Source organism: Microcaecilia unicolor, chromosome 6, assembly GCF_901765095.1.
Source record: "Microcaecilia unicolor chromosome 6, aMicUni1.1, whole genome shotgun sequence".
NCBI classification, from domain to species: Eukaryota; Metazoa; Chordata; class Amphibia; order Gymnophiona; family Siphonopidae; genus Microcaecilia; species Microcaecilia unicolor.
The window spans coordinates 209,875,218-209,893,554 of NC_044036.1; the positions used below are offsets into that span (position 1 = coordinate 209,875,218).

Genomic DNA, 18,337 nt, shown 5'->3' on the forward strand with positions numbered 1-18,337 from the left:
TGCTCAGCATCTCCCTTCTCTGTGTAGGAGTAGTCTAGTGGTTAGTGCAGTGGACTCTGATCCTGGGGAAATGGATTCAATTCCCACTGCAGCTCCTTGCGACTCTGGGCAAGTCGCTTAACCCTTCATTGCCCCAGGTACGAATAAGTACCTGTATATACTATGTAAACCGCTTTGAATGTAGTTACAAAAACCACAGAAAGGCAGTATATCAAGGCCCATTCTCTTTTCCCTATATTTCCCCATCTAGCATCTCCCGTATCCATCTTCCCGTATTCATCATCACTAGTTTGTGTGTCTATCCTTAAACCCTGTGTCCAGCATCACTCCTGTGTGTCCCTATGCTGCCAAAGTCCAGCATCTCCCTTCAGTGTTCCTATTCTCTCCAGTGTCTAGCATCTTCCCTGTGTCCATATACCCCCTCCCATGTCTGGCATTGCCCCTCTGTGTCCATATAACATCCATATGCAGTTTCCCCTTTGTGTCCCTATGCCCCCCATCTCCTGTTTCTGTATACCTCCAGCTTCTCCACTCCCTTCCCTCCCTCTATCTCCCCCCCTCCATGGGACTCCAGCCCATCTCTACCTTCCCTCCCTCCAGGCCCCCAATGGGTCCACCACCTCCCTTCAGCCCCCTCCCCCCCATGGGTCTCCAACACCTCTGTCCCTTCCCTTCACGCTCCACCCCCATGGGACTCCAGCACTTCTCTTCCTTCCCTTCAGCCCCCCTGCCCCCTCTCTTCCGTCCATGGATCCTGCACTTCTGTCCCCTTCGGCTCCAGCCGCCCCTTCCTTCCACCTGCGGGTCCTGCACCTCTGTCCCTTTCAGCTCCAGTGCCAGGCCCCCACCTCCACCGGTCCTGTATTTTGTTTTCCAGCTGTACCACGTTTGTCCAGTATTTTGTTTTCCTCCCCTTCCCTGCTGCATCTCTGTACCTTGCAGCCACGAGGATCCCTACAGATCCGATCTGGGGCCTTCCCTCTACCAGCTCTCACCTTCTGCGTTTTTGGCCATTTTTAGTCCCTAAAAGTGCACTCAATTTATACACAAGATCAACATAGTTAAGTAGGTACAGTATATGTGCCTTTTCGGCCTAGGCACCCTATTATAAAATTACCCTCTTGGCAACAACCTGAGGGGGGGGGGGGGGCAGCACCAGGTGGTTTTGGTATGCCCTATGACACTGCAGGTCAGAGCCCCAATCCCAGGCAGAAGAGAATTTCCCTCTGCTTCCTGCTCTTGCAACTTCCATCCCAAGCAGTGTGCATGCATGAGGCTACTGTGGACAAAAATAAACCAAGGAAGAGCCATTACTCCCTAATCTAGCCTCTCTCCTCTTATAGTTTCGTCCCCTCCCTTCCTATTCTGCAGGCAACAAAGGGGCGAGTAAGATAAGAGTAGAAAAGAAAGTCCACTACCCTTCTTAAAGTCCATTCTTTCCTATTTGGCTAGTCTCTCAGGCAGGGAAACAAAAACGAAGGAAAAGAGGCTGGAGTGAACCAGGGTTCAGTTTTTTGTCTATAGTTCCCTTTTTCGTTATGTATTGCTGCAGGATTGTTCAGGGATGGGTAGTAAAGGGGTCAACAGGATTTCTAAGCTTAAAGCTCAGGGGAATGACTTATTGAAGGCTGGCGCAAAATTTATGGTTTGCCTAATACCCTGAGGGCTAGCAAAAGGTAGAAATCCTAAACAAGTTCTTTACATAGCAACCTAGTAAATAGTGGCAGATAAAGACCAGCAAGATCTATCTAGACTATCCAGTACAGTGGCTAGAGTTGTACCTGCCATTCCATACAGGTTATTACTCTGTGTATGTATCGGACTGTACTTACAGCTCCGTGAAGATTATATTCCTCTATGCATTTTTTGAAGTGTTTAAGTTCTGCTTTGATTCCATCCTCTTGGTACATAGGGAGTAGTAGATTAATGGTTAGTGCAGCAGACTTTGATCTTTGGGAACTGGGTTTGATTCCCACTGCAGCTCCTTGTGACTCTGGGCAAGTCACTTCACTCTCCCTTGCCCCACGTACCAATAAGTACCTGTATATACCATGTAAACCGCTTTGAATGTAGTTGCAAAAACAACAGAGAGGTAGTATATCAAGTCCCATTTCCCTTCATCCAGTGATTTTTGAAAGTCCATCATTGTTTTTCTCCCCACCACTACTAGGACATTCCAGACATCCAGCACCTTTTCATGAAAAAGAACTTACTGATTTTGCTTTAAGTTTTGCCTTTTTGCAGCTTCATTTCATGTCCTCTAGTTCTATAAACTTTGTCTTTGAAAAATAATTTGCCTTTCAAGTATTTAAACATCTGTATCCTATCTTTCCTGTCCCTCCTCTCCTAGTCTAAGGTATACATATTCAAGTCTTCAAGTTTTCCTACATCTTCTGATGCAAACCTCATATCATTTATTTTCCTCTGAACTGCTTGAAATCTTTCTATATCCTACTCCTGGGCAACATAGAATTTGTACACAATTCCACCCCCCCCCCCCCCTTCCGCAGACTGTGCAGAATTCTACTTTTCCCATGTACAATTCTGTGCAGTCTGCCTTTGCAGGCACCGTGGCACAGGTACTGGCAGCCGGAAGGTCACTCCGTAACTCCTTCTCTCCCTCCCTCCATACTCACTGGTCCGGAAGAAGAGCTATATAGCTACAGGTCAGGCTGCTTCCTCCTCTGCTGGTCCAGCATCGCTCTCAGCTGTATGGAGGCCCATGCGGTTCAAAGGAACAGTCAGACCCGGGATAGCAGAGGAGCAGAAAGCAGCCCGACCTGCGGCTCTGCAGCTCCTCTTCCTCCTAAAGCACTGGACCAGTGAGTATGCTGGGGGAAGGGGGCTCTGGAAAAATGTGGGGTGCAGGGAGGGAGGCTGGGGAGGGCTGGAAAAATAGAGATGGTGTGTGAGTGCTGGGGGGCTGGAAAAGGGTGGATGCAATATGGGTGCAGGGAGTGGGGCTGCAAAAAAAAGATGGATGGTGTGTGTGTGGTGGGGTGTGTGGAGCAGGACTGAAAAAACATGGATAAGTGTGGGGGGCTAGAAAAGGTGGATGAGGTGTGCATACGTGCCATGGGAATGGGGTGGAAATCTGCATGGAAAACTGCTGTGGGGGTTGGGATATCTCATGCCTAAGGGAGGTGCCAGCCCTTATAATAGGGGAATTCTGCACAAACAAATTGTATAATAGGGGAATTCTGCACATACACACACTAAAAAAAAATTACAAATAAAATCTATTTTTCATTTTTTCGCGCAGAATTCCGCCCCCCCCTCCCCCCGAGTAATATCCTTAGCAAGACAGGGCAACAAAATTGAACACAGTATTTCAAGTGGGGCCTCACCAAGAGATTTGTGGTAGGGAACTAGGAGATAGGAGTGAAAAAACAGCTTTCCAAGATAGGTGAAGAATTGCCATGGGGAAGATGTCTTTCTAGCTCTGTGGAAAAGGAATGCAGCCCCATCTGACAATGCCGCATGGGTACTGGCACACATGCAGGGTCAGATGATGTCTCGTAATTTGTGATGAGATTCTATCCTGCTTGTTCTTGGAGAAATATTTATTCACAAAAACAGTGATAGAGCCATGGAACAGCCTCTCAGTAGAAGTGGAAGACAGACAATACCAAGAAGGCACACACATAGGATCAATAGATTGGCAAGGCTCTGTGCTGCTGTTTCCAGAACAAACATATTACATCAACTCTGTGGACCTTGAAACTATAGAAAATAAATGTCAGTGTTCCACTTTGAGACTCCCCACCCAAGAGACAGCAGCTAGTTTACATTGAGGTGGTAGCCCAAACCTAAAATTTTTGTCAGTGACATTGCTTTATTTCCAGGAAATGTCCAATTTCATTGTGCATATCTAATCTAATCTATCATGCGAAGATAACCAAAAACAAAAGTTTGAGGCACCTGCCTATCATTTCCTAAAAGATAACTGAAGGCAATGGAGAGGCCATTTCAGAGCAAACAGGCCAAATTATGGGTTGGACCCATGATAGTGCACTGAGAAAAGACCCACTGGTATTCCTAAACCCAGTGCAGAATTCTCATCTCAGGTCCTTCAGGTTGTCAGGACTCTAATGCAATGCTTTCAGGAATAAAGCACGTGGCAGGCTCCATACTCTTATAATTCTTGCAGCCTCCAGCAATATACGGCTCCGTTCCATCCCAGACTTCTGGCTCCAAATTTTGAAGGCTGTTTTTGCATTCTGAATAGCCAGGTCTACCTCCTTTTCTCCAGAACAGGTAAAGGTTGCTATCACACGACCTGTGAAGAAAATAACATGCAAGTTACAAGTCTTATGTATGCATTTGTAATATATACACACAGTTTGTTTTCATGTGATCTGTTTTTATGTTGGATTTTGGTCCACTATCTATTCAATTTTGACTTATTTATGAACAGAAATCAATATTCAGCTGGCAGCTGGACATTAAATATCTAATTTTAAACTTAAGTTGTTTTTTCTCTCTCACACACAGATCAAAAATACTGCTTGATAAATATTGATAATCTCAAAAAGAAATCAAACTAGCAGTTACAAAGTGTCTATGTTGAATAGGGGGAAGTCTCAACTACTGCAGCATCACATCTCAATCATTGATAGCATGCAGAAAAAAGTCATCATCGACTGAAACCCCCCCATAGATTAGTATGTTCTTTATTGTTTAGGCTCTTTATATCATTCAACACATCCTCGTGTATCAAAATCGTTAGCAAAGTCAAAGGGTCAAATAAACACAAACTTATCTTTCTCCAATGGACTCCAGCTTGCGTGTGTTTTTTTTTTTTTTTTTTGTTACATTTGTACCCCGCGCTTTCCCATTCATGGCAGGCTCTATGCGGCAGGCAATGGAGGGTTAAGTGACTTGCCCAGAGTCACAAGGAGCTGCCTGTGCCGGGAATCGAACTCAGTTCCTCAGTTCCCCAGGACCAAAGTCCACCACCCTAACCACTAGGCCACTCCTCCACTCTGTTGATTCCAATGGTCCCGTTTCGCTATTCTTCTTCAGGGAACCATACCACAAGACATCAATTAATAGCTATTGCTGTAGCGAAAATGTTTTTTTTTAGAGGTTTAGTGCATGGATCATCAAAGATAAATTCAATTGTACATCTAGATTATATCTTGTGCGTAAAATGGAACATTAGAAACGATGTCCTCATACTATTACTGTAAACTAAAAATATCAGTAGGAAACTGGTTCAATCAAATAAATCAATCTTCCCATATAAATACAGAACCCAGTTATTGAATGTAAGCATACATCTTTCAAAAAAGGAGGAAAAACGCCTCAAGAAAAAGCTTCTCCCACAGTTATAAGTGGGATAAAAGCTATCATTTCATCATCATGGGCGATACAAAAACCTCCTATATTTAATTATTTTTATTATTTTATTTTTACTTTTACTATCGCTTTTGCCAAAAAAGAACGAAAGATTTTTCACCCTGCCATCCAAATTGAAAAATTTTTACTTAGCTTGGGCAAACTTTAAACTCTCTCCTTTTGTGACCGAAATAAAACTGTGGTCAACGGGTCCCGTTTCACATTACGCTGCTTCAGGACCACAGCTATTCATGCCATGCGACCGTCGGCATACTGAACGGGCTGAAAGAAGACCTTTGAAATATATAAATGAATAGCTGTGGTCCTGAAGCAGCGTAATGTGAAACGGGACCCGTTGACCACAGTTTTATTTCGGTCACAAAAGGAGAGAGTTTAAAGTTTGCCCAAGCTAAGTAAAAATTTTTCAATTTGGATGGCAGGGTGAAAAATCTTTCGTTCTTCTTTTTTGGCAAAAGGGATAGTAAAAGTAAAAATAAAATAATTAAAATAATTAAATATAGGAGGTTTTTGTATCGCCCATGATGATGAAATGATAGCTTTTATCCCACTTATAACTGTGGGAGAAGCTTTTTCTTGAGGCGTTTTTCCTCCTTTTTTGAAAGATGTATGCTTACATTCAATAACTGGGTTCTGTATTTATATGGGAAGACTCATACTATTACTCACACGCTGGAGAACTCATTCACACACTGACGTCGGCGATACAGGACAGTGTTGGTTTTAAACCTTTTTACCCAATCCTTAGCTCACACGTCATGAATGACGCCTAATTGTCAATCTACCAACCGCCTTCTGTATTAGCTGATACTGACAACTACCTAAAGCAGCAACGTCATCTCAGGGCTTTCACAGTTGTACGCATTAGTAAAGCACACATGAATTGAACATATTGACGAGTCCAACATAGAAACAAAAGGTCGTTAAAAAATAGATCATTCAGAAAATCGATTATTCAAAGAATGACTCATTTATAAATAGTTCAAAGAAAAGCAGTCTAGTGCATGGTCAAACTCAGACCATACGGTTCTAAAGTCCTTAATCGAGGGATCCATCTCTGTTCCACTTGTAATAGCCTTTTACTGCGGTCTCCGTGTATGTGTTTGATCACGCAATCAATCGCCCAGCATTTAAATGAATCAAAACTGTGATTGAAGTCTCTACAATGGGCTACTAATGGTGCCCCTAGTTTTGATGAAGCAATGCATGACTTGTGTTCACTTAACCGTTGGTTCAAACATCTATCAGTCTTGCCTACGTATATTTTATTACACGGATATTGTAGGACATAAATCACATTGTCTTATTTGTACATAGTTGAATGCCAATTTGTAGATTTTGCCATCCACAGGATTGCAATAACTGTTACATTCGATCATGATACTGCAAAAAATACACGCTCCACAAGCTTTGTGCCCTCCGTTTACCAGCTGAGATCTGCGCACTATATCCACTGGACATAAGATCTCTTTCAGATTGCGATCTCTCGAAAGGCTATTTGTAGATCTCTGGATTAAGTGTTAACACAACTATCGTCGACTGATGTCTACACAAAAATAGCCTGTGATCCAATGGAAGAATTGCAAGACATTATAAAAGCTGAGACCTCTGAGGGACTAGAACTTGGATTTTTAACAAAAAAAAAAAAGAGTGGTTGTTTCTGAATTTAACACACCCCAGAACCTCCGTCTTGTATGTTCTCCCTAAAATACACAAGAGTCTGGAACGACCCCCTGGACGTCCTATTTTGTCTAAGAGGTTCTTTACTGGAACCTTTGTCCATATTTGTGGACTATTTTTTTTTAAACCTTTTGTAACTTTGACGCCTTCATTCGTTAGACACTACACATTTTCTCAACATCTTGGATGAGGTATCTTTAGAAGCTGACGCCAATACACACATGGTGACTTTAGATGTGAAATCCCTGTATACGTCGATTCCACAAAATGAGGCGATACAAGTCATTAAGGTGTCCTTAGAATCCCGTCTGAGACCTGTTGATGTACCCACAGAGTTCTTGATAGAAATCGCAGAACTAGCCCTATGCAAAATTTTTTCTTTTTCCAACATGACTATTTCCAATAAATATCCGGGGTAGCAATGGGGCTTCGTTTGCCCCTTCAGTAGCCAATCTATACATGGCCCATTTTGAGGAGACATGGCTTACTGATTTTCAGTGTTATCAACAGAAATCAAACAAAATAAAACATGGAAAAGAAAATAAGATACCACCTTTTTTATTGGACATAACTTAATACATTTCTTGATTAGCTTTCGAAGGTTGCCCTTCTTCGTCAGATCGATTTTCAGTGGAAAGACTCAGTGTTGTTGTGGAAACGCTTCATTGATAAAATATTTGTGATATGGAAAGGGGACAGCTCTTCATTAAACAATTTTGTGGAATGGTTGACTTCTTTGAACCCTGCATTGCTTTTTACGTGTGAAAGTTAGACAACTCATATTTATTTCCTGGATGTGAGCATTGAACTAAAAGAGGGTGCATTTCACACAAAAGTCTATTAAAAAAAAATCGACTGACAGAAACACCATTTTACAATATAACAGTTGTCACCCTCGATCATTAAAAGACAGTCTTCCATTCTCTCAATTTTTGAGGTACAGGAGGATATGTACAGACATGGAAGATTTCAAACTACAAGCCAAACAATTGGCGAAATCCTTGCATCAACATGGGTACCCTACCACGGTGTTAAAAAGATCATATAAGAGAGCACATCACAACAACAGAGATCTCTTACTGTCCAATACATCAATGTCTCAGAGAAACAACAGAGAATGCAAAGAGGCTTTTGTGGTTAGATATCAGCAGGGCGGGGAAGAGGTGGCAGACATTATCCGAAAAAATTGGGACATCATTCAAGCCCATAATGTATTTTAAAACTCTAATCTACAAATAGCCTTTTCAAGAGATCGCAATCTGAAAGAGATCTTATGTCCAGCAGACATAGTGCGCAGATCTCAGCTGGAAAACAGAGGGCACAAAGCTTATGAAGCGTGTATTTTTTGCAGTATCATGATCGAATGCAACAGTTATTGCAATCATATGGATGGCAAAATCTACAAATTGAGGCATTCAACTATGTACAAATAAGACCATGTGATATATGTCCTACAATGTCCGTGTAATAAAATATACATAGGCAAGACTGATAGATGTTTGAACCGACGGTTAAGTGAACACAAGTCATGCATTGCTTCATCAAAACTAGGGGCACCATTAGTAGCCCATTGTAGAGACTTCAATACAGTTTTGATTCATTTAAATGCTGGGCGATTGATTGCGTCATCAAACACATACGCGGTGGAAACTGCAGTAAAAGGTATTACAAGTGGAACAGAGATGGATCCCTCTATTAAGGACTTTAGAACCGTATGGTCTGAATTTGACCATGCACTAGACTACTTTTCTTTGAACTATTTATAAATGAGTCATTCTTTGAATAATTGATTTTCTGAATGATCTAGTTTTTAACGACCTTTTGTTTCTATGTTGGACTCGTCAATATGTTCAATTCGTGTGTGCTTTACTAATGCGTACAACTGTGAAAGCCCCGAGATGACGTTGCTGCTTTAGGTAGTTGTCAGTATCAGTTGATACAGAAGGCGGTTGCTAGATTGACAATTAGGACTCATTCATGACGTGTGAGCTAAGGATTGGGTAAAAGAACGTTTAAAACCAACACTGTCCTGTATCGCCGACAGCAGTGTGTGAATGAGTTCTCCAGCGTGTAACAGTATGAGGACAATCGTGTCTACTGTTTCATTTTATGCACAAGATATAATCTAGACGTACAATTGAAATTATCTTTGATGATCCATGCACTAAACCTCTAAAAAAAAAATTTCACTACAGCAATAGCTATTAATTGATGTCTTGCGGTATGGTTCCCTGAAGAAGAATAGCGAAACCGGACCGTTGGAATCAACATGCAAGCTGGAGTCCATTGGAGAAAGATAAGTTCATGTCTTTATTTGACCCTTTGACTTTACTAATGATTTTGATACACGAGGATGTGTTGAATGATATAAAGAGCCTAAACAATGGGAAAATTAGGTTCTTACCTTGGTAATTTTCTTTCCTTTAGTCATAGCAGATGAAGCCATTACGTATGGGTTGTGTCCATCAACCAGCAGGGGGAGATAGAGAGCACTCAACTTTTCACAGTGCCTCATGGCCTGCTAGCTCCACTGCCTCTTCAGTATTTGAAGCTTCCAAAGCAGTATGGCAAACCGCAATGGGAATAACATGAACTTTCCTCACAGCGAACGATGGCCCCTTAACAAGGGCATGAACTCAAAAAAGGAGGGAATGAACTCATCCTCCTGGAGGGAATAAACTCGTCCTCCACTTTGTATAAACGGAGGGAACACTTGCATCCTCCTGGAGGGAATAAACTCATCCTCCCAAAACATGAACTGGAGGGAATGAACTCATCCTCCTATAACTGTAACAAAAATCCTGAAGACTGTTTTCCAACTCCCCAAGGAAGGAATATAACTTCAGGAAACAAGAACAGCACCTGAAATCAGAATCACTGCAATACAGACAATCATACAGGGAGGGCTCATGGCTTCATCTGCTATGACTAAAGGAAAGAAAATTACCAAGGTAAGAAACTAATTTTCCCTTCCTTGTCATCAAGCAGATGAAGCCGTATTACGTATGGGATGTAACAAAGCAATCCCTAAATAGGGTGGGAACAAGCCACATCATGCGCTAGCACCTGTGCTCCAAAACGCGCATCCCTCCTGGCAGCCACATCCAGCCTGTAATGTCGGGCGAAGAGAGCTTAGAAGCCCATGTTGCAGCACTGCAAATCTCATGAAGAGAGAGTGCTCCAGTTTCCGCCCAGGAAGAGGAAATTGCTCTTGTGGAGTGTGCCTGAAAGGCTGCAGGCGGAGCCCGGCCAGACAGCAGATATGCCGAAAAGATAGCTTCTTTGAGCCAACGGGCAATAGTGGCTTTAGACGCTGAAGACCCTCTGCAAGGACCTGCAAACAGCACAAAAAGATGATCAGAGGTCCTGAAAGAATTTGTAATTCGCAGATACTGCAACAGAGTCCTGCGCACATCCAAAAGATGCAACTGCCCAAATGAATCTGGAAACTCCTCCTCAACAAATGAGGGAAGAAAAACAGGCTGGTTTAGGTGAAACGCTGAAACTACCTTAGGCATGAAGGAAGGCACGGTCCGAACCGTGACCCCTGACTCTGAGAATTGCAGAAAAGGGTCTCTACAGGACAGCGCCTGGAGCTCTGACACCCACCTCGCCGAGGTAATGGCCACTAAAAAGACGGCCTTCAGTGTCAAATCTTTCCCTGAAGCACGCTGAAGCAGTTCAAAGGGAGCCCCCTGAAGGGCCTTCAATACTAACCCCAGGTTCCAAGCTGGACAAGGTGCCCGCACGGGAGGACGGAGCCGAAGCACCCCTCTAAGAAACCGTGCCACATCTGGATGAGCAGCTAAGGACACGCCTTCAACCTTGCCACGCAGGGAGGACAATGCTGCCACTTGCACCCGCAGGGAATTATAGGCCAAGCCTTTGTGTACACCATCCTGCAAAAGGTCCAGAATCAGCGAGGCAGGAGCCCACAACGGAGAAAGCGCTCTTGAAACACACCAGACTTCAAACTGGCGCCAAATCCTGGCATAAGCCACGGAAGTGGAGCGCTTACGGGCCTGCAGGAGAGTGGAAATTACCTTATTTGAGTAGCCTTTGTCTCACAATAGCGACCTCTCAATCGCCAAGCCATAAGACCAAAACGGAAGGCATCTTCCATGGCCACCAGACCCTGTGACAACAGGTGCGGAACCAGAGGTAACGGAAAAGGAGCCTCCAACAGCATCTGTCGGAGGTCCGCCTACCAAGGACTCCTGTGCCAATCCGGGGCGATGAGCACCACTTCTCCTGGATGCAGCCGAATCCGCAGGAGCACTCGCCCTATCAAGGGCCACGGAGGGAAGACATACAGCAAGCCCAGGGGCCAGGGTTGAGCCAAGGCATCCAACCCGGCACAGCAAGGATCCCTCCGTCTGCTGAAGCACGGGACTTTGGCATTGGAACTGGTCGCCATAAGATCCATCACTGGCTTGCCCCATTTGGCACATATCTGCATGAATACATTGTCTGCTAGTTCCCACTCCGCTGGATCGATCTGATGCCTGCTTAGATAGTCGGCTTGCACGTTGCTCTGACCTACAATGTGAGCTGCTGACAGGGACTGTAGATGCAGCTCGGCCCAGTGGCAAATTTGTTCGGCCTGCGCGGCTAGAGTTCTGCACTGAGTGCCGCCTTGTCGATTTATGTAGGCCACTGCTGTCGTGTTGTCCGACATCACTCGGACAGCCAATCCTTCCAGGGTCACTTGAAAGGCCAGAAGAGCCAGAAACACCGCTTTCAACTCCAGGCGGTAGATAGACCACTCCGACTCGTCGGGCGTCCACAGACCCTGGGCATGCTTCCCCTGGCAATGTGCGCCCCAGCCCTTCAGGCTGGCATCTGTCACCACTAGGCACCAATCGGGGAGCGCAAGCGGCATTCCCCGCCGCAACATGCTGTCCGAGAACCACCACTCCATACTGAGGCGGGCCGCAGGGAGCCAAGAAAGTCTGCACTGATAATCCTGAGATACTGGAGACCATCGTTGAAGTACAGAGTACTGTAGAGGTCTCAGGTGCGCTCTCACCCAGGGCACCAAATCCAAGGTGGCCGTCATCGATCCCAACAGCTGGACAATGTCCCAGGCTCGCGGGCAGGGCATCCTCAGGAGCAGACGGACCTGATTCTGAAGCTTGCACCGCCTTTGCTCGGGAAGAAACACATAGCCCGAGGCTGTGTCGAACCTGGCCCCCAAATATTCTAGAGATTGTGAGGGGGTCAGGTAACTTTTGGCCATATTGACGACCCAGTCCAGAGACTGAAACCACTCTGGTTGTAGATGACTCTCTTTTTCTGAGTCTGCTCTGATGAGCCAGTCGTCTAGGTACGGGTGAACCCGGATACCCTCTTGCCTGAGAAAAGCAGGTACTACCACCATTACCTTGGAGAAGGTTCGGGGAGCTGTGGCGAGGCCAAAAGGCAAGGCCCAAAACTGGAAATGTTTTCCCAACACCGCAAACTGCAGAAACTTCTGGTGCAGGGGCCAAATTGGTATGTGCAAGTAAGCTTCTTTCAGGTCCAGAGATGTGAGAAACTCTCCTGGCTGTACAGCCGCAATGACGGAGCGCAGGGTTTCCATGTGAAAATGCCGCACTCTTAAGGACTTGTTCAGCTCTTTTAAGTCCAGGATCGGGCGAAAAGACCCGCCTTTTCGCGGCACCACAAAGTAAATGGAGTAGCGGCCTAGAGCTTGTTCAGCGGGAGGCACCGGGGCACAGCCCCTATCTGGCACAGACTGTGCAAAGTCTCCTCTACCGCCGCCCGTTTGGCGGCAGAACCGCATCGGGACTCCACAAACACATCTCTTACCGGGGCACGAATTCTATTCGGTATCCGTCTCTGATCAGGTCCAAGACCCACTGATCTGCGGAGATTTTGGCCCACTCCTCGAAAAAGAGGGAAAGACTTCCTCCGATGACAGGAAACGAGGAGGGGGCCGGCGCACCATCATTGAGAGGGTCGCCCCTGCACTCCAGGCCTTGAACCGGCAGCTGCGGAACGTTTGTCTGAGCGAAAGGAGTTTCTCTGCTGAAAGCGGGCACGAGAAGTGAACCCAGCAGCACACCCCAGGCGGTACCTTCTAGCTTCACGGAAGCGAGGTCTGTAAGAGGAGCGGACCGCCTGACCCTTAGAGGAAGGCTTCGGCCTATCTTCGGGCAAGTGCTGAGGTTTGGAATCCCCCAGGCCTTTAACAATGTTTTCCAGCTCCTCACCAAACAGGAGAAGGCCTTGAAAGGGCAACTTCACCAACCTTTGCTTAGAGGCCATGTCTGCCGCCCAATGTCGTAGCCAAAGAGTGCGGCGAGCCGCCACTGCTACAGCCATTTGTTTAGCCGAAGCCAAAAAGGACAAGGCCGGCTCCATCCACGGAGCCACTTCAGATAAGGTCTCTGCTCCATCACCGGGCTGTTCCACTGCCTGCTGTAACCTAGCCAGGCAGGCTCTAGCAGCATAACAACTGCATGCAGACGCCCGAACAGTGAGACCTGCCAAATCAAAGGACCGCTTCAGAGCTGAATCAAGCCTGCGGTCTTGAATATCCTTCAGGGCAACACGTCCTTCAACAGGGAGGGTAGTTCTCTGTCACAGCCGTGACCAGGGCATCCACTTTAGGCATTGCAAAGCGAGCCAAATGTTCCTCACTCAGAGGGTATAATTGCCCCATAGCCCTGGCAACCTTCAAAGGTCCCTCGGGGTCAGCCCATTGAGCCAAAATAAGCTCTTGGATGTAGTCATGCAAAGGAAAAGCTCGAGCAGGCTTTCTGGTACTAGCCATCCTTGGATTAACAGAGGAGGCTGAGCCACTCCCTGGATCTTCAATCGAGAGGGCTTGTAAGGCATCTGAAATAAGCGCTGGCAGCTCCTTGCGGTGGAAAATCCTCACCGCAGATGGATCATCAAGATCCTGTGGCAATTCTGCACCCGACTCTGGCTCCTCAGACCAAGAAGCTCTGCCAGACCCCTCAGAATCCTCATAGCCCGATCAAGGGGGGAAAAGGGAGGTGCGCCACACTCAGAAGGGGAATTAACCCTTTTGCGTTTATCAGGAGGATAAGGAACAGGCAAAGCCAACTCCAAAAGGCCAGGATCCACCGGAGGGGTAGGCAGAGGTTCCAAAGATCCCTGTGGAAGAGCTCTTTTAAGCATGTATGCCTTATGCAGCATTAAAACAAAATCAGGGGAGAAAACTGCTCCCTGACCGCCCGGATCCTGCCCAAGGCTATCAGCTCTATTATTAGCCTCACTCAGAGGACTCCCCCCCCCCCCCCCCGGATTCAGGGCTCTCCATCGCAACGGTGGCCGCGCCATGTGGAAAATCCAAAATGGCGTCCGCTGCCAGCTCAGCGCGCGAAAGATCGCCGCTCGCCATGCTCAGGCCGGCTCTACCGTTTGTACAGCACGATTTACAGAGCCTCAATGCTGATTTGCACTTGCCAAAGTTAGAACAGCGCTTTACAGTCTCCGCAGCCATCGCCAAAAACGGCGGTAAAATTCAAAATGGCGGTTCGCGCCAAAAACGTCCCGATCGCGGGCCCACCCCGGAGGAGTCAGAAAACACTCTTACCTCATTAGACCGAGTATCACAGCTCCGGTCCTGCAGAAGAATCTCAAGAAAAAAAACCTCTTTTCCAAGATCGCTGCGCTAAAGTGCGACGCAACTTTTTTTTTTTTTTTTTTTTTTTACGCTGTCAGGAAAGCAGAGGCAAAAGAGGTAAATAAAATCACTCCGGAGGCTCAGATAAGTGGGAAAGGCGAACCAATGTGCCTGCATCCACTGAGTGGGAAAGGACAGGGAAAAGCAAGCTAATATGTCCACATCCACTGGGGTATGGGTAAGGCAGGGAAAGGGCTGACCTATGTGCCTTCAAAGTGAAGCTGCTATAGCCTCTAACATCCCGGCTAACAACTGGCAAGCCAGGAGCCACCCCCAGGCAGATTTTGATGGAGCTCAAAGAAGCTGCAGCCACCCTGCTTGGGGAGATAGAGAATACTGAAGAGGCAGTGGAGCTAGCTGGTCATGAGGCACTGTGAAAAGCTGAGTGCTCTCTATCTCCCCCTGCTGGTTGATGGACACAAGCCATACGTAATGGCTTTATCTGCTTGATGACAAGGAAAAAGAAGATACTAATCTATGGGGGGGTGGGGGGTCAGTCGATGATGACTTTTTTCTGCATGCTATGATTGAGATGTGATGCCACAGTAGTTGAGACTTTTCCCCCTATTCAACATAGACACTTTGTAATTGCTAGTTTGATTTTTTTGAGACTATATATATATATATATATATATAAATGCCAGATATAATTTTAAATGCATTTCTATGTTTAAAAGTTATACTTATGAAAGTGACTCACAAAAAGGAGGTTCCAGTTCCCAAGAGCTTATAAAGAACAACAGATTAATCTTACCAAGTTCTGCAGTAACACAGAGGTGCATTGCTGGCTCTGGTACTCAGGTAGCCGAGGATAAAACTAATCTAATTCGCGCTTATATACCACACTTGTTCCAAAAAGAGGTTCCAGGCAGTTTACAGTTCAAGAACCCACACAAAAACTGGGAATAGCAAATTAATCTAACAAAATAAAAAGTAACTATAACATTTATCAAATTTAAAAAAAAAAAAAAAAAGTCTTCAATGTCTTACATAACCGCCCACAGTCTAGTTCTGAACGAACTAGACCAGTTAAAGTGTTCCTCACAGTAATAGCTTGAAAAGTAAACATAGAACCAAGCTGACGTTTGCATTTTATGTTCTTAAAAACCAAATGCCTCAATAATAAGCTATCACGAACTCTAATAGAATTACAGCAACAATGAGAGAAAAGTTGAATTAACAATCCAGAAGTATTCCCATATGACACCTGAAAACTAATGAAGTGGTTTTAAAAATAAGTCGTGACCGTATACAAAGCCAATGCAATTCTTTAAGATAGCCAGAAACACTATCATACTTCTTTAATCGAAAGATCAACGTATTACTGTATACTGCAAAAGTTTGTACCTTGGTTAACAACTTACCACTCAGTCTGACATAAAAAGAATTACAATAATCCAAATTTGACATAATCAACATCTGAACCAAAAAATGCAAAGTGTAACCTTTGAAAATAAGATCTTACCAGCCTCAATTTGACACATGCAGAAAAAAAAAAAAAAAAGACTTGGTTAACCTGGGATTAAAAAGTCAACAAATAATCCAAAATAGCTCACAGGACCCTAGATTCTTTTACCACATTTAAAGTAATTCCATTAGGAAGTATTAAATTAAAAGGAATATCATTCACAGAATTAGAAAACCATAACACTTTTGCCTTAACCTGATTCAATTGAAGCACATGTTCTACAGCCCATTTCTGAATTTTGTTCATGGCAATAAAAATTCTACCAGAAGTTTCCTTCAAAAAAAGAACTTACAAGGACCAACATTAAAATATCATCAGCATACGAGAACACTCACCCTCACCCATAACAATATGTGAAAGGGAACTCATAAAAAGACTGAACACAGGGAACAGAGGTGAGCCCTGAGCTACCCCACAGGCAGATACCTAAAGTTTCAACATTTTGCCCCCCTTCCAGACAGTGTAGGATCTACTCTATCCTCTGCCTTAGACACTCTTGCACCTTTGATGACCGCCCTATAAGGCATACAAAACCACAACCTTGGCTGTCTTCTAATATCCGCTACCTACGTTCCTGTACCCACTCCGCCGAACGCCTCTGGCGGAAATCTTGGGCCCTTGCTGATTTCTTACACTTTAAGTTCATGCTGACCTCCTTCCAATCTGCTCTTTTACGCGCCAAACAGGATTATTATATCCAACTGACCAACTCTCTTGGCTCTAACCCTGGACTTCTCTTCACCACATTGAACTCTCTCCTCAAGGTGCCCCCTCCCCCAACTCCCCCTTCATTATCTCCTCAGACCCTTGCTGAATTCTTTCATGACAAGGTTCAAAAGATAAACCTTGAATTCTCTACCTCGCCACCTCTCCCTCCACTAGTCCGTTCCCCTCTCCTTCCCCTCATTCCTTTTCCTCCTTTCCTGAAGTTACTGTAGAGGAAACTACACTTCTCCTTTCTTCCTCAAAATGTATCACCTGTTCCTCTGATCCCATTCCCACCCACCTTCTTAATGCCATCTCACCTGCTCTTATTCCTTTTATCTGTCACATTCTCAACCTCTCACTTTCCACTGCAACTGTCCCTATTGCCTTTAAACATGCTGTGGTCACACCTCTCCTTAAGAAGCCTTCACTCGACCCTACTTGTCCCTCTAATTACCAACCCATCTTCCTCCTCCCTTTTCTCTCCAAATTACTTGAGCGTGCTGTTCACCACCGCTGCCTTGATTTTCTCTCCTCACATGCTATTCTTGACCCACTACAATCTGGTTTTCGCCCTCTCCACTCAACCGAAACTGCGCTTACTAAAGTCTCCAATGACCTATTACTGGCTAAATCCAGAGGTCTCTATTCCATCCTCATTCTTCTTGATCTTTCCGCTGCTTTTGACACTGTCGATCACAGCATACTCCTCGATACCCTGCCCTCACTTGGATTCTAGGGCTCTGTCCTTTCCTGGTTCTCTTCCTACCTCTCCCTCCGCACCTTCAGTGTTCACTCTGGTGGATCCTCTTCTACTTCTATCCCTCTGCCTGTCGGCGTACCTCAGGGTTCTGTTCTTGGTCCCCTCCTCTTTTCTATCTACACTTCTTCCCTTGGTTCATTAATCTCATCCCATGGCTTTTCCTACCATCTCTATGCTGATGACTCCCAAATCTACCTTTCTACCCCTGATATCTCACCTTGCATCCAAACCAAAGTTTCAGCGTGCTTGTCTGACATTGCTGTCTGGATGTCTCAACGCCACCTGAAATTAAACATGACCAAAACTGAGCTTCTCATTTCCCCCCCCCCCCCCCAAACCCACCTCCCCACTCCCCCCGTTTTCTATTTCTGTTGATGGCTCTCTCATTCTCCCTGTCTCCTCAGCTCTCTCCTTCTCTGTTCATATCCAGCAGATCGCCAAGACCTGTCGTTTCTTTCTTTACAACATCCGTAAAATCCACCCCTTTCTTTCCGAGCACTCTACCAAAACCCTCATCCACACCCTTGTCACCTCTCGTTTAGCTACTGCAATCTGCTTCTTGCTGGCCTCCCACTTAGTCACCTCTCCCCTCTCTAATTGGTTCAAAACTCTGCTGCCCGTCTCGTCTTCCGCAAGGGTCGCTTTACTCATACTACCCCTCTCCTCAAGTCGCTTCACTGGCTCCCTATCCGTTTTCGAATCCTGT

At 45.4% G+C, this 18,337-nt stretch overlaps 1 protein-coding gene across 3 annotated transcripts in view; it reads right to left on the minus strand.

Moving 5' to 3' along the window:
- The window catches only part of ALDH9A1 (aldehyde dehydrogenase 9 family member A1), a 309,783-nt gene that overhangs the window by 198,988 nt on the left and 92,458 nt on the right, over positions 1-18,337 (minus strand). For all 3 annotated transcript variants that reach the window (XM_030205969.1, XM_030205968.1, XM_030205967.1), the window contains exon 3: positions 4,134-4,279. In XM_030205969.1, coding sequence (XP_030061829.1) covers positions 4,134-4,279 — 146 coding nt within the window. The remainder of the gene's footprint in view (positions 1-4,133; positions 4,280-18,337) is intronic.